Source organism: Xyrauchen texanus, chromosome 47 (assembly GCF_025860055.1).
Source record: "Xyrauchen texanus isolate HMW12.3.18 chromosome 47, RBS_HiC_50CHRs, whole genome shotgun sequence".
Classification (NCBI taxonomy): Eukaryota; Metazoa; Chordata; class Actinopteri; order Cypriniformes; family Catostomidae; genus Xyrauchen; species Xyrauchen texanus.
This window is the reverse complement of record NC_068322.1, coordinates 3,835,258-3,852,437: the sequence shown is the minus strand read 5'-3', so window position 1 is coordinate 3,852,437 and position 17,180 is coordinate 3,835,258. Positions and strand designations below refer to the sequence as shown.

The 17,180-nt window shown below is 36.5% G+C and overlaps 1 protein-coding gene and 1 pseudogene across 1 annotated transcript; one reads left to right on the top strand and one right to left on the bottom strand.

Moving 5' to 3' along the window:
- LOC127638757 (actin nucleation-promoting factor WASL-like) overlaps positions 1-3,363 on the bottom strand; it is a 36,337-nt pseudogene extending 32,974 nt beyond the window's left edge.
- A 7,297-nt stretch (positions 3,364-10,660) lies between these two features.
- LOC127638754 (B-cell receptor-associated protein 29-like) lies at positions 10,661-17,165 on the top strand. The gene is made up of 8 exons (XM_052120469.1): positions 10,661-10,765; positions 12,141-12,242; positions 12,320-12,420; positions 12,520-12,667; positions 12,778-12,914; positions 13,479-13,586; positions 14,437-14,537; positions 14,652-17,165. The coding sequence occupies exons 2-8, from the start codon at positions 12,151-12,153 to the stop codon at positions 14,685-14,687; spliced, it is 723 nt and encodes a 240-aa protein (XP_051976429.1). The 5' UTR covers positions 10,661-10,765; positions 12,141-12,150; the 3' UTR covers positions 14,688-17,165.
- The last annotated feature ends 15 nt before the right edge of the window (positions 17,166-17,180 follow it).

Genomic DNA, 17,180 nt, shown 5'->3' with positions numbered 1-17,180 from the left:
TATATTGAATATCATCTACAGGTGGAGAAATATTTAGATATAATTTAAGATATATTGGCCAGCCCTAATAGAACCCTTAAGGTACCAGAATCGTTAAAAGGAATCAGAAGCCTGACTAAACCAGAAAATAAACTGCCCTCCCAGGTCAACAAGTTAAAAATGCTCCATGGGCAAACTTGGCCAGCAGGAACTACCTGAGTGGACTGGTTCTCCAACCCCCCACTTATACATGACAAAGAACCACAGTCTAATAGAACCAGCATAAAATTCACTGAAGTCACCACACCACTTCCTCAGGGTGGTCTAATCCAGCAATCCCGGTCCAAAACTCGCTGCTCTTTCAGTCAGTGTGTGAACTGAAACAGCTCCTCCTCACTGACAACACTGCTGGCAGAATACTAGAAAATAAATAGCTTGCAGTTGTGCCTCACGGTTCTGATATTCATGCAGTGTTCAGAACAGCTCAACTGATCCATCAATACAGGACAATTTTAAATGTATAGTCTCAATTTACATGAGAGAAAACTGCAAGCATAATCTTTTCAAAATAATTAATATGCGGTCAACATCCCAAAAGTATTTCATGTCAACTGCCCAATGATATTGCATAAATGATCGTCATCGTCCTAAACTACCAGGTATGTGAAGCATGGTCAAGGTCTTGTGTCTTGCGAGAGAAACCACGTCTGTGTTACAATTCCAAAGATACAGAGCAGGTTCCTGTTTTTAACAGGTTAACACAGATTCAGTACACCAGGTTAGAAGAACGTGATCCTTTGGAATCTTGTGCAGCCTCATTTGAAGAGGATCAGAGGTTCAGAAACCTAATTTCTGAACAACAGCATGAGTTTATTATTGCATGAACAGAGCATGTAATGGAATGAGGAAACAGCTCAGTCACATACAGAATGCCAACTGCAGTGTATGAACTGTCGAATGAAATGATCTTCACCTGACTTGAACATTACCTGGACAAACTACAATCCGTTTTGGAGGCTAATAGGAGTATCAACATATTAGAAAACCACAGATACTGGGCCTGGGCGAAATTGGATTATGCTCTTGATAAACCAAAACAGAATAAAGAAATATGGTTGTAATGTTTTAATTTAATTTAATTTAATTTGACCAATTGTCACACATTATACATACATTTCTGCATATACATGGTGAAATTATTTATTTTTCACATATCCCAGCTAAGCTGGGGTCAGAGTGCAGGGTCAGCCATGATACGGCGCCCCTGGAGCAGATAGGTTCAAGGGCCTTGCTCAAGGGCCCAACAGTGGTGTCTTGGTGGTGTTGGGGCTTGAACCCACGACCTTCTGATCAGTAACCCAGAGCCTTAACCGCTGAGCCACCACTGCCCCCGTTCTATGGAATATCAAAGCTTGTGGTCAACAAGTTATGGCTGCATGCACTGCATATGTAGATCAATGATATACAAGATGCAACTTAACACATGGATAAATCATCAGATATGTTGCTGATAAATTGGCTGATATAGGACCAGAACTAGTGCCAATTCCTACTGATAAGAACATTTTCAGTTTTCAAATAATCTTTAGTGAATTTTGAGTAAATATTGTCTTTATATATCTTCAATAAGATGTCTGCAAAATGTATTTGCTATCATATATTGGACAACCTTCCTTTCTAGTTATTGGTATTAGACATAAAAATAAAAACCTCTTTGTTGACCATTTGACCAAGTCGGCCGTAAACAAATACTTTAATAGGACCACGTTCCCCAAATATTCGGTATAGGGTTGAATCAATATGGGGGTTTCAATGGCCTGAAAATTTGGTTTCATCCTTACCAGTTAAACAAGGAAAACTAACAACATACTGACAACATTTCTAATAGAGATGCACTGAAGAATTAAATCTTTTGGCGAATACCAACACCGTTATTTGGCCACGAAAACGTACCTTTTTTGTCATCAGATCAGTTTTTCTTAAGAGTTATGCTTTCAAAATGAATAAAGAGGTTAAACAGCTAAAAAAAAATAAAAAGGCTACTCATATATATATATATATTATTTTTCTCTTTTTCATGCTTACGACTGATATTCTCTTGGTTTTCTTTTGGTCAATAATTGTGTTGGTTCATCCCAAATTTCTGAGCATAGTTTCCTTGTATGAAACAGTTCAGATTCAAGTTTACATTTTGGAAATGTAGAGCTGAATGTCTCAAACTAGAGATCAGGTCTGTTTTAATAGTTAATTTTATTGTGAAACTGAAATGGTCACCCAGAGTAGGAGGAAGTTTTATGAAGTGTTGTCAGGTGGCAGTCATAAACGCAGTCATTTAATCAAACTTTGAGCGAAATCTAAAGGAACATCCTAATATGATATGCTCAACAGCATATCTTTATTAAGAGATATGATATTGTGCAGCAGCTTAAACTTATTTGACCACCATAATTAACTTTAACTATTGTGAACCAGTGAGCTGTAACATGAACAGACTTTAGTAACACTTTATAATAATATTCATTAACAGCATTGAGAGACAGAGTTGGTCCTATATAATGCATATCAGATCACTAGTTAATATTAGAAAACACTTCTTTATACACTTTCATGTTAATATCTGAACATCATATAATGCATGCTAATGATGAGCTGTCATCTAAATCACTTGTATCTTTCAGAACAGCCCTAGGAGCTCACCTTAAACTGTGTGGCATGTTAAAGAACTGATATAGAAAAAAGAACAGCACTAATGCCTGTGGAGGACTACTGCAGTAACCATATTCTCTGCCTATTACACAGTGATGTCCCATTACTGGTACGGTATATAACAACACTGTAGAGTGCAACATTGTACGCAGTTGATGGACAATCTGTGTACCATTCCAGTGGAATCTTTATCGATTCATTGTATAGGTAATATTCGACAACATAGTAATGGATTGAACACTACAAACAGAGACCTGGCAAAGAAATCAAGCAAATGCTTTTGGACTTACGGTGCATTTCCTGCCCATATGGTTGAAGAGCGCTTCATTTTCTTGCGGGGTTAGCAACAAGGAGCCAATGTTGCCCACGGGCCTCCTGTTTGGAGGTGGGCCGCTCATTTTTGACAATTCGATGGTGTGAACTTGATCAGGAAGTGGGATTGAGAAAATAAGTGTTCATTGATCTCCGATCACCGCAGCCTGTCTCCAAACCCTCTCATATCTCCAGACGTGTGCGTGTTTGTTTGTGGATGAGTCGAGAAGGAGTAATGTCTCTGCCGTGTCCTGGATCTCGGAAATAAACGCGAACCCTATATGTGTGGTTCTCCGATGTCGCCTTGAGACTCTAAACTTTCATTTGAACTCCAGTGCACCGAGATTTCGATCCAACATGGCACTGCTAGCGTTGCGCATGACAGGAAAAACGCAACTGCTACCAGTCCATTAATATTAATGACGCCACGTGACGTTCGCCCTTTATATTTGAATAATTGGCTGAGAAGCGGACGTTCGTTGTGGGCGCTAGTTTCTTGGCGAATCAACGAGGGAGTGGGCGTGACTCATGAATAATACATTTTCCACGTAATTAGACGCTCTATGAAGGTTACCAGGCAACGTCAGCACAGAAAACCTAAACCATGTTTAAAGTGTATTTTATAACAGTTCTCTTAACTGTATTAATAAAAATAACATAAAAAATAATTCAATAGTTAAAAATAATTGATGACTAAGTATAAGAATTGCTGTCTTTTTTATCTTCATTGTAACCCCTACTCTTATGTGGATGTCTTTGGTATGTATGTGTATCGTTCTGCAATAAAAAAGAAAAGAAAAGAAAAGAAAACTAATGGCAAAAAAGTCAACGTCAGCATAAGTAATGAGATAATATTTCGCTACAATAGGAGACAGATACACATAATTTAGATACATCTGCTTTCTGCTATATATACAGGGTTGGGAGGGTTACTTTTGAAATGTATTCCACTACAAATTACAGATTACATGCTGTAAAATGTAATTTGTTACGTATTCCGTTAGATTACTCAAGGTCAGTAATGTATTCTAAATACTTTGGATTACTTCTTCAGCACTGGTAGATTTTTTCACTTATTTTGACAATAAAAACTCTGTACCGTCCACAGTAAAACAAAATACACAAGTTAAAAATACATTCTCTGAAATACCTAAATATCTTATGCAGTGTTGTTTCTAAAACAAGATCAATCAAACTGATTTTTAGACATTTTTACAGGTAAACAATACAACAATTATTATATTATATTTTTTGGTATTTTAAATACATAATTCCATTAAATGTATTCCTATACTCCCCAACCCTATATATATATATATATATATATTTATTTATTTATTGTAATTTTTTTACACTGGTTTTTAGACTTGTGGTTTCCTTCAGAATCAAAGCACCAAAAAGTTACCAAAAAGCAAGAAACCTATTTTCTTCAGGCAACGGGAAGTGGTGTAATTCTTTTCTCTTTTTTTTTTTTATTTATACATTTTCTACCATTTTCTCCTCAATTTGGAACTCACAATTCCCAATGCACTCTAAGTCTTCGTGGTGGCGTTGTGACTCTCCTCAATCCGGGTGTTGGAGGACGAATCTCAGTTGCCTCCGTGTCTGAGACCATCAATCCGTCCATCTTATCATGTGGCTTGTTGAGCACGTTATGGCAGAGACATAGTGCGCGTGGAGGCTTCACGCTATTCTCCATGGCATCCACGCACAACAAACTAACACACACAAATTTGGTTGCTTAGGAGATCTGGCTGGAGTCACTCAGCACACCCTGGATTTGAAGTCAGCAGTCAGTGTTTTTACTCACTGAGCTACCCAGGCCCCGAAGTGGTGTAATTCTGAAAATGTACTGCGATGAACACTTCAATCTTTGGTTTAATTAAAAAATTATTAGAACAAAACCGGTTATTAATGGGTTACCAGCATTTAAAATAATGTGTTCACTCTGGAGCAATTGAAATTGACTTTTTTGGTTACGTTCTGCAAAACATTTGTTTGCGTTTTCGTTCCTTGAACCGCTGTTATATATGTGATGTAAGAACTCAAACAGGGCATTGCATTGGAGGTGAAAAGCAAAACAGCATGTTATAATTTAACTTTATTTCTTAGGTAAGGCAGGTAGACCTTTGGAAAAGTGATTTATGGTCATCATAGATCTTCTGATATATACAGTACTTGACATATGCGTATACTTTTCCAAAAGCTACACAGAGAGGTGTTTTTAGGTTGTATTACAATATAAGAAAAACTGTTCGACAAAAACACAAGATTCGTGGCTGAAGAGAGTAACATGCATCTGAGTAAAACAGCAGCTGTGTTGGCACACACACACACACACACACACACACACACACACACACACACACACACACAAGCATGATTGCAAACGAGGAAGTAATGCATCAACTGAAATCCCTACATGGCCACAGAACAAAAGTAATTGATTACATAACAACAAAGAAAAGATAACGGACGAGAAATTGGAACACTTGAAAAAAGTAAACGATAATGTCCTGTTAAAGATTATTGTGGAGAGGAGATGAGGAAGAGAGGAACGCAGTGTGGGCGGAGTCGTGATGGGCTGAATCGTGATGCCAAGACAAAGTGGATGTTATGTTAATCAAAGCAGGAATGGACGACGACTATTAGACCAACAAAATGAACAATCCAAATAACAAACGGCCTTTATTATTAATAGCCACATGCACTTTACTCCACATGTCTCTGTTTATTGGTGTGTGGCTTTCAATATGTCGCAGTTCAACAAAAGGTGGATGTGACCTCTCAATTGGACCACATGAAAACCAAATAAATGAATCAATTGTTGTGGACTGGACTATTTATTTGGCATTATGCATGGCTTTGGTAAATGGTAAATGGTCTGCACTTATATAGCGCCTATTTTAAACCTTTGAGGATACCAAAGCGCTTTACACTGTGTCCCATTCACCCATTCACACACAAATTCAGACTCATACACCAATGGCGGTAGAGATGCCATGCAAGGCGCTAGCCTGCCATTGGGAGCAACTTGGGGTTCAGTGTCTTACCCAAGGACACTTCGGCATGTGGAGTCATCAGATAGTTATAACTCATATATTGACTAATAGTCTATGTTGGTGTTTCAGGCCTTCTATGAGTGAAATATGTGTTTAAGTTGGGAAATATGGAAATAATGTTCACTGCCGACAACACTTTTGAGTATTTCCTGTCCTGGCTTGAAGCTAGCCACTCCCAAACATGGTTGAACTGTGAGGTAAATAGACGAGAACCTGAAAAACCAGTCAGATGAGAGGAGAGAGAATGGGTTTGCAATGCACAGAACTGAACATGCCAGAGAAAAGTATGAAATAGAAATTCTCATACAAAAAAGAGAGAAAGAGATGAAGTTGGCTGCCACTGAAAATGAAAGTCTTCCTCTCATTTCAACTTTACCTTTTCAACCTATGCGCACTACATTGCACATTATACTACATGATTTTAGGCAATAGTTTCAATTTATGTCCTTTAGTTATACATTATTCTTTTCTTATTATTTATTTTTAATTGAGATTTTTCATTAATGTTTCTTATCATCTTACAACAATTTTGTCTCTTTGTTTTTACCTTTGCCCATGTTTTCCTCTTACTGTGAAGACTACTGTAATATTTGCTTTATAATACAATGCTAATGGCCGACTGTGTTGGCAACAGAAATCACAGCAGAGTTTGTTCATATAAATTACACCAGTATTAGATTATGCAGCAAGTATGTTTATGAAGACCAGCTGATACCCACACATTCTGCTGTCCAGTAAAAACACACACATGTGCGTGCCAGTTTTAAGTGGCAATTTAGTTCGAACCTGATTTGAAATGTAAACTAAAATAGCCTTACAATCAAGCCTGTAAACACATGCAAATTTGGGGTCAGTGGGTATGCAAAACCATAAAAATAGGTTGCACATCTTATTGCAAAATATAAGTTCTTATTTTGTAGAGTAATTTTATGGTTGCCTCTTAAGGGGCACTTAATTTCAGCAGTTGTATTCACTGGTTGGGCATCTTTATTGCAAAATATATACAAAACTGCTGAGGGAGTTTACACTAGATGTGCAATCCACATTCTTACATCAATGTTAAAGTATTATTTAGCATGAATCACACTGCAGAAAGAATATAGTGTGACTTAAAGCTTACAACTGCTAACTCGAAGGCCTATTGAAAGAATATGAAAAACAGGAGTGTCTCATGTTGATTTTAATAGATTAATATCACCTGTTTATCCTGAGATCACTTTTGGGATGGCACCAAACCTTTAATGGGTGCATTGATCTTGCCCTGTATGATTAAACAGGTCTTGTAAGGTTAAAAATGACAATAATTGTGCAGCAGAAACATTTGTTTATTATGCAGCAGAGAAGACCTCTGTGATAATCAGCTGCAGTTATGTAATGTGTGCTTTTATTGCCGTACATGTACATGGCCTTGTTCTATGATGGCAATCAAGAACCCATGAGAAACATTGCTCAGAGGTAGTGCTTTCATAGCTCAGGAGACATAATGGAGTTCTCAGTAGAAACAATCGAGACCATTATTAAAGTACAGTAACAGCATATACTGTAGCTATAAAATAAATGTGTATAGCATAGCTCAGATAATTTGGTCTAGGAAGAATTTTATGAGATTTGAGTCTTCACAAATCGGAGAACATTTTCTATAGTATTTGCTCTCCATTTAATCCCAGAGAAACAGCTGAGGTATTTAAGTCATGGACTAAAAACAAAATGTTTTTCATGATGGTACATTCTTACCAGAAACAGCATTTTTCAGATCTGGTCCCAGTGCTCGGCAGCCTACTTTCCAAGTGGTAACCGTCAATTAGAACGAAATAAAAATAATGGTTAATAATGCTCTTTTTAAAATGACTGTACTCTGTACAAAGGGTGAGTGATATACAGTACCAGTTGGCAGATATTGCAAGAGAAAAGACACCTGGTCAGAGAAAACAAGCTTAAAATATGGGCTTTCCTCAACCAAAATAAGCAAAAAATTCCCATGTGGGGGAATTTTCAGTATAGAAATCATAACAAGCATAGCATACATTAGCTTATATAAAGTATTGTCTTTTCAATAAATGTGTTTTATTCTACATGGAGAGGGTCTCCTCATGGGGGCTGCCATGTAAGGATCACATGACCAGCCAAACACTACTCTCAGTAACTGCCCATTATTGGACATTGACATCTGAAACTAAAAACTATAGCGTTTGAATGGTGCTGCATCTACGCCCCAGGTCTCAAAGTCCAAGACAAATTATTACTGAGTGCACCTTTATGGTCATCATAAATCAACTGATATATACAGTACTTTACTTTTCCAAAAGCTACACAGAGAGGTGTATAAGAAAGACTGTTCGACAAAAACAAGATTCGTTGCTGAAGAGGAGAACATGCATATGAGTAAAACAGCAGCTGTGTTGGCGCACACACACACACACACACACACACACACACACACACACACACACACACACTAGCAAGAATGCAAGCGAGGAGGAAGTAATGTATCAACTGAAATCTCAGCATGGCCGCAGAACAAAAGTAATTGATTACATAACAAAAAAAGATAACGGAGGAGAAAAATAAAGAAACAGAAACACACACACACACACACACACACACACACACACACACACACACACACACACACACACACACACGAGAGAGAGAGAGAGAGAGAGAGAGAGAGAGAGAGAGAGAGAGAGACTATGCCCAATAGGACCACCTAGTGCACTATAAAGGGAATAGTACATAAGTGTGAACACAATTAAGTGTCATTAGCTTTGAAAGAGCAATCTCAATGCAATGTATATGAATTAAACTTTCACGGAAAAAAGAAACAAGTATGCAGTTTGCTATCCCCTCAACCAGGTGTTATAAGCGGGCTTCACCTCAAGCCTCGGTCCTTTGGATCATTCGCTGATATCAGCAGGAACGTTACTGTAGTCTGATGACAGTCGCATCAACACTGTCTCCTAATTAAAATAAAGTAATACATTTATATGTAAGAAATTCAATTCAGAGAAACTTTACTTTCATGGGTTGTGCCCTCCTGTGGTGATTTGTGTGAACTACACTTTGCACCATTTTCCACAGCTGCAGCTCAAATCAAGGAAAAACATTATATTTTTTATTTTAAAATATATTTTAGGTTTAGGTTTAGAAGGTTATTTTACATTTATTTATCATAAATTTTCTTACAAGAAATAATCGATATGATTGAAACATTACTCATAAGGAAAACTTATCCTAAAATAAATAAATAAATAGATAGGCCAACACATTTGCGTGAATAAATAAATATATAAATTATCAAATGTGCAAGGAGATATACGGATGAATGAATAAATAAATGCAATCCATGAAACAAATACAATATAAAACATAAATAAGATAAATTGTACAATAAATGCTAAATTGAAAGTTGATTTTTAATTCCGTATTTCTTTAATCATTCGTTTATTTCTGTAGACAGTTCCATATTTATCGCCCTAGGACGAATGCTATTTACTGCGTTATAACAAAGTCCCTCTAGCAAGTCAGTTCACTGTCGGCCATCTTTGAAACGCTCTCGAGAGGCTAATTCCAGTCATGCTAGTGCAGCTCCTATCTACTTGAATAGGCAAAGACCGAAATCTCAAAAACGGTTGGTCAAGATTATAATAAAATAATATATTTCAAACAAGCAATGAAATTTGATAAAACTAGTCCCCCTTTGCCTAGACTTTGCAGACATGTACTCTTGACATTTTCTCAACCAACTTCTTGAGGAATCACCCTGGGAGGCTTTTTAAACAGTATTGAAGAGTCCCCATCTATGTTGGACACTTATTGGCTGTTTTTTTAATTTTTTTATTATTCAAGTCATCCATTTCAAAAACTTTTTTTTTATTTTTTATAAAAATGTAGTTTTGTAATTAAATAAATTAATATTTTGGCACAATTATATTTTTGTCTACAAAACTAATTTCAAACATTTAATCATACGCCTTCAGATCAAAATATTTTTTAAATCACGAGAATCATTTCAATCAAGTGACCCCAAATTTTTGAATGGTAGTGTATGCGTATATATATATATATATATATATATATATATATATATATATATATATATATATATATATATATATATATATATATATAATTTATATTTTTATCATACACATCTTCTAAGTTTCCAGATTTACATATCAAAAAAGCTCTCACACTCAAAATGTAATACTCAAATAAACAAATAAATATTTCAAAAACAATAAATGTTCAATATTTCTGTGATGGAGATCAAGAGCAGAGGATCAGAGAAGGGTATAGCTGCAAACAGTGCTCCAAAAAGGGGCGGTTGCTCCTTATTCACACCTCATACACGCTTGCGCCATCTTTGATTTTTAATATGACAACGAGGCTGTGAGGGATAGACAGAGCCCCTTACCCAACTCTTTCTTTAATCTTAATCGTGAGAAGAAATTACGATCCCTTTTGGAGTAACCACGCCCATTTGAGTAACCCCTCCCTCTTTTAAAGATCCCGCCCCCATTTGGAGGTCTCTCCGGCCTGCAGCTACTACTTGAAGGTTCATGCCACGATCAGCAGGATGACGGAAAAAGTGCGCGACAATTAAGTCATCGGAGAGCGCGAACAGTAGAGTGCCCATCCGCAGTTTTGTGTGAAGTTTTTACTTCTGGGTCGATCGTCCTAAAATACACAGTAGCTTATCATCAGACGTAAGTGATATTTAAACCGGCTGCAGTTTTGACTTAAATGGGAAATGTGTGTCTATGTGTAAGATGTCACTGTGCAACATCTGTTTATCTGTAAGAGTTTGTATCATTGACATGCTGAATGTTCATTTCCTGTTTGACCAAACGTTTTCTCTTTATTTTATTCAGTCTTTCTCAAATGCCGTCTTAAAGATGTATCCATCGTTTTACAATAACACTATACCTCTTAATTTTATAATAATAATAATAATACATTTTCATATGATCACTTATCAGTACATAGCATATGGTATTATTGTGTGTTATGTAGCATAACTGATAATAAAGTTTTTCTAAAATGGGGAAATGGTTCCTGGTAGTTACTTACAGAGTTCACACAGTCTCTTTCACTAGAGACTCAAAGTGAATTTAGTTGAACATACCTTTGAAACGAGCATTATCAATGACATAAGTAGATTTAGCTTAGGTACAGCATTATCTGAACTGAAGAAAGACTGATAATTCATTGTCTAGTCACATGTTCCTCCATGGAACACAAAAAGAGATTAGGCACAATGTGCAATCTCAGTCACCGTTCACTTATAGAGTTGGGAAAAGAAAAGTTGCATGAACATTAATGGAATAGTTCACCCAAAAATGAAAATTCTCTCATTTACTCACCCTCATGCCATCCCAGATGTGTATGACTTGCTTGCTTCTGCTGAACACAAAGATTTTTAGAAGAAAATCTCAGCTCTGTGAGTGAATGGTGGCCAAAACTTTGAAGCTCCAAAAAACACATAAAGGCAGCATAAAATTCTTCTAAAGCAATCCAATTGGTTTTGGATGAGAACAGACCAAAATACAACTCCTTTTTCACTGCACATCTTGACATTGCAGTATATAGGCACGATCGTGATTTCAAGCTCGATTACACTTCCTAGTGCTTTGCACAAACAAAGAGCGCTATAGGAAGTGAATCAAGCTTGAAATCATGATCGCCATGGAGACTGCTGATGGCAAGATTTATTGTGAAAAAGGATTTACATTTTGGTCTATTCTCAAGAATCATTTAGATGGCTTCAGAAGACATGGATTAAACCACAAGAGTTGTATAGAGTATTTTTTTTTTTTTTTGCTGACTTAATGTGCTTTTTGAAGCTTCTAAGATTTGGTACCCATTTACTTGCAATGTGAGGGCCAACAGAGCTGAGCTATTCTTCTAAAAATCATGTGTGTTCTGGTGAAGAAAGTAAGTTGTGTAATTGCATGAGGGAAGGCTTTTTTATTTTTGGGTGAACTATTCCTAAAACTCCTTGTATTTGATGTGGGTTTGGAACAACATAATGTTGTTGGAATTTTTAGGTGAACTATTGCTTTAAAAGCCTTTGTTGTACAGCTGACAGAAGATGACATTGCAGTGGACTGCAGTTGCATCTTTCCTGTATGTGGAGATCGGCATTCTTGTTATCTTCTGCCTGCCGTTTATCTCTGCTCAAAGGTAAAATGTTCTCAACCAAATAACTCCCCAAAAGCCTTGAGCCCCTGTTAAGCATGTGTACATTATGCTGTGTGCAGATGGCATAGTATTTTCAAATGGAGCATCTGGAACCATCTTTCCCAGTTCAGGAACAAGGGATTCCTCACCATGATAATAATCCTCATTGTTCTGTTTCTTGGTATGTTATTTGATTTCATTCATAGTCCTGTTTTCTCCACATCTTAAGGTGATTTCATTAACTCGAGTTAACCATATTGTATGTGATAACCCTTTTCAGATGCCCTTCGGGAGGTGAGGAAGTATTCTAGTGCTGACCAGACCAAAGATGCCAAGCTGCACCCAAACATGTTTGATCACATGCACATGAAGCTGTTTCGAGCACAGAGGAACCTCTACATATCTGGCTTCTCACTTTTTCTGTGGCTGTAAGCATCAGTATTACAGAGAGCATTGTCAATTCATGTTAGTGCTTTGTTTGTACTTTGTTAAAGCTTCATTTTGCTGTCTTACATGATCTGACTTTGGTTCCCTACAGTGTGATGAGGAGAGTTGTCACTCTGATTAACCAGTTGGCCGTTGCCACCAGCACCAGTGCCGCACTGCAGACTCAAACTGAAGGCGCAAACCAAGCTGCCAAGAAATACATGGAGGACAATGAGCTTCTCAAACAGGGTTGAATCTTTCAAACGTAAAAGGGAGAATCTCACCAAAAAATTTCAAGAAATATAATATTTCACACCAAATCATTACAAAAACATTTAGCATAATAATTAAAAAACATGTGTATATTTTTCATAAAGAAAGCACATTTAAATATATGTCCTTTCAAGTCTCATTATGCAAATAAATATGGAAAAAATAATATATATATATATATACATATAATTTAACTGTTTATACATCATGGTAGTATTTGTTGGACAGCCTTTATGCTCAAACTTTGGTAAAAGAGTAATATTACTGTACATTTACTCTATTACAGTAATGGTAATCTATTGAGAATTACCGTAGAGAATATATGGAATTATAAAAAACAAACAATTCTGGAAATGGGCTTGGATGTTTCTTTGTGAGATTCACCCCAAAGGAAAATCCAAAAAGAAAAAGTTATATCCTGATAAATGTGTATCATAAAGAGGAATAAAATGAATATGTTGTTTGAGTTTTGAGGTAGCGTTTGAGGAGCAATATCTTAAACTATTGAGTGATAGAGGGACAAATCTTTATCACCACAGGCTCTTACAGATGCTAAAGGAGGAGGAAAGATTGACAACTCTGAAGAGATTAAACGACTGAAGAAAGAGGTGCAACGACAGACAGAAGAACTGAAGAGCAGCAAAGATGGTGAGGACAGGCCTGAATGATACTCCTTGTGTTGACAAAGGCAACATATTGGTATTCTTCAAACTTGGTTTAGGGTTTTTTCAAAATCCCTAGACATTCTATCACTAACTCCTCTTAGAGCTTTAAAGCTACATCCACCAAAGTCACCACAGACCTTCAGACCGTTCTGGAATAGTGTGCTATGTATTTTTGCACTGATCGGACTGAAGGTTTTCGCACAGCAGACAATCAAATTTGGGAAAATCCCACCCCATTCATTTTCAATGAGAGCTGGTGACTGACGGCGACCATTGGAGACCAGATGTGGGTGTGTCCAGCTATGCAACAAAGTTGAGAAATGTTTAACTTTATGCAAATGAAGAGCAACTTTTGGGAGCGAAAGCCAATACGAGAGAAGATGGTAGGGCTCACGTGATCCTTATATTTTAATAATAATATTAATTGTAAAGAAACAGTTCTGTTTAGACACTCCATACATGCCACTAGCGACCTAACTGCCAGCCACTGGCGATGTGCAGTGACAAAGTAGCTGGCGGTGTGAACGCAGCTTTCCGCTGGCCTGTTCTCACATTCCATCAATGTAATGTTTCAAAAATTCAAATGTAAACAAACCCACAAAAGCCTTTGATCTGCTTGAAGTTGCTCTATCTGTCTATCTATCTAGCTGGTGGTTTGTTTTACTGTAATGTCTGTATAACCATCGAAATTACAACTTTTAAAACTAGTTTAAACTTTCACACAAGGCTTTGTCAAGTGTCTCAGAATTTCACTAAAGTGTAAGACAGCATGATAGTTGTGAATGATCTAAAGTACAACAGCTCTGTAAGTTACATTTGTTGTTTCCATGTAGCCCTGAACATTTCCAAGTCAAATTTAGATACCATGAAGAAACAAACAGAAGGACTCACCAAAGAATATGATCGCCTGCTTCAAGAGCACCAAGAGCTTCAGGTAACACACCTGTACAATGACTTTTAAATGGTGAATGAACTGACCGGTACAAAATCCTCGTTTATATAATGCACCACCTTTTACCCTTTTTGTTGTTTTGTCTTTCTGTGCTAGAATCAGTTGGATAGCAAAGATAAAAAAGATATCTAGCAGAACCGAAACATCGAACATCGGAAAGCTGTAAGAACGTCTTCCTCCTACATGAACTCACCTGGTAGCACTCGTATGAAATGAAAACGGAGTTCTCAGGTCTGAACCATTGATGACATCACATCCTGTCCGGTTACCTGCTCACAACACATTTGAAGTAGAAGTTTGGCTACAATCAATATTTTTCCTTTTCTATGGTTATGATAGTTGTGAATGCTTTAAGCGATGCAGTACTGTATTTCAGTCAAATTTGTTAACACCAATCGGAAGTCTGGTAATACAGTAGCTACATAAAATTGTTGGAACCGCACAGTAGTGTAATGAATGTGTTAACAGGAGAGCCAAAGCCATAGAGTGATGCTTGTGTGTTGCGTTGATGTGTCATTTTCCCTCTCTCGCGATTCTCTCCCATAGAATTAAACAAACTTGCTAACATGATTTCAAGAAGGCTGTAGTAGCCTTACATTAAAAAAATAAATGTCAACCATATTTCCATTCAAAATTGACATAAAAATGTCACATTTCCAAAGATTTACATCTGCAATGTGCACGAGTCCATCAGGCTGCGTTAGGAACCGTATTTGAGATCACATACATTACAGGCTACATTAGTTATTTTTAGGAACTTTAATTAAGATGAGTAGAACGGTATACAAATAAACAACAGGTAACAGATAAACACATCGTAATGAGACAATTTCTGGGCTGTTAAACAGTGTGATAGCCAGCTGTTAACTTTGTTTGTTCTCAAAACTGAAGAGGTATGTAACTTACACCTGAGTTTGTATACCATTAGTTGTTAGACAAATGCTGACACCAGACCTGAAGTTTTTGCCACCATTAAAGGTATCATTTATATAATACATGAGAATATATATATATATATATATATATATATATATATATATATATATATATATATATATATATATATTAAAGTCCATTTGAGGTAGCTCTGTTTCTGTGCTAGTGATTCCTAAACTTCTACCAGAGAACAATGTTGGGTGAATCTCACAAAACCCGTCAAGATCAGGGACATAACAAATCATATTTTGCATTTTAACTTCGTTTTCATGACAATTAAGCTCAATTATCCTAATTGTTAGATTTTAGAAGAATAGGGTCGATAGGTAATCACAATCCAAGTCAACAGGTTTCAAAAAGCACAAAAAGGCTGCAAAAAAGTAATCCATATGACTCCAGTGTTTAAATCCACATCTTCTGAGGTGATATGATAGGTGTGGGTAGAAATGGATAACTAGATAGCGTTTTTATCTCCTAAGAATTCTTTTATTAGAGATTTGCATACTTTGCGCATATCTCCACCTACTGGGCAGGGAGGAGAATTTATAGTAAAAAGGGACGTGAATATTGATCTGTTTCTCACCCACACCTATCATATCACTTCTGAAGATATGGATTAAACAACTGGAGTCATATGAATTACTTTTATGCTGCCTTTATGTGCTTCTTTTGAGCTTCAACTTTTTGGACACCGTTGACTTGCATTGCATTGACCTACAGAGCTGAGATTCTTCTCAAAATATGTGTGTTCAGCAGAAGAAAGTCAGTCATACACATCTGGGATGGCATGAGGGTGACTAAATTATGAGAGAATTTTCATTTTTGGGTGAACTGTTCCTTTAAAGGTCCAAAAATAGACTTAATTTTCTTTGGGCAAAATATTATACTTTTTATTTTACTTGTGATTTGAAGTTGAAATGTGATCTGGACTTGTTCTTTGTGAGGTTCACTTTGTTACTGGTTAAAACTGGATATTTGATTTTACTGTTCCACCATTGAAAAAGCCTAGTCGCAGTCAAGCAACCAATATTTAGCAAATAGAAACAAATTTAATTCAGATTTTAAAAGACTGTGAAGTTGTTCTGTGCTGCGAGAGAGAAAAACCAAATGTCTGCTAAATCTTTTGAAGGATTGTTTTACATTTATCCTACTAAGAATGAGCCGTAAGCCACTATGTGGGTGTTCTTCAAAACCAATCTGTATGAACTGTTTCAATACATTGATCTATTTACAATGCACATGGCTTCCGCACCCTTTTCCTCTGCCTCGACTGTCTTTCAGACTCCATGGAAAACTGACTTTCAGATATTGACCTATCTATTCCATATACTGAGTGGCACTTCAGAGGGAGAGGGGAAATGCATGAGAATTCATAAGATCTTAGTTGTCATATCTATGCAATTTTTCAAATATTTTATAGATTGTATGATTGGGTGATTCCTGACTTATAGCTTACTAGAACAGGAAATGGCAGCTTTGAAATGTCTTAAGAAGGACTGTTTATGTCTTTGTTAAATTGTTACCTTTTTGTCAAAGAATATATAGTTATTTTAATTATCTCATAATTTTAAAAATCCTAAGTGCCTCAGATGAGTTGTTTGTTTTGCTGTGATTGTGTTTGCCATTTGGATTTCACGATTAAAACGAAAAAGTACTGATTGTGGCTCTTTCTTGAAATAGTAGGTGTAT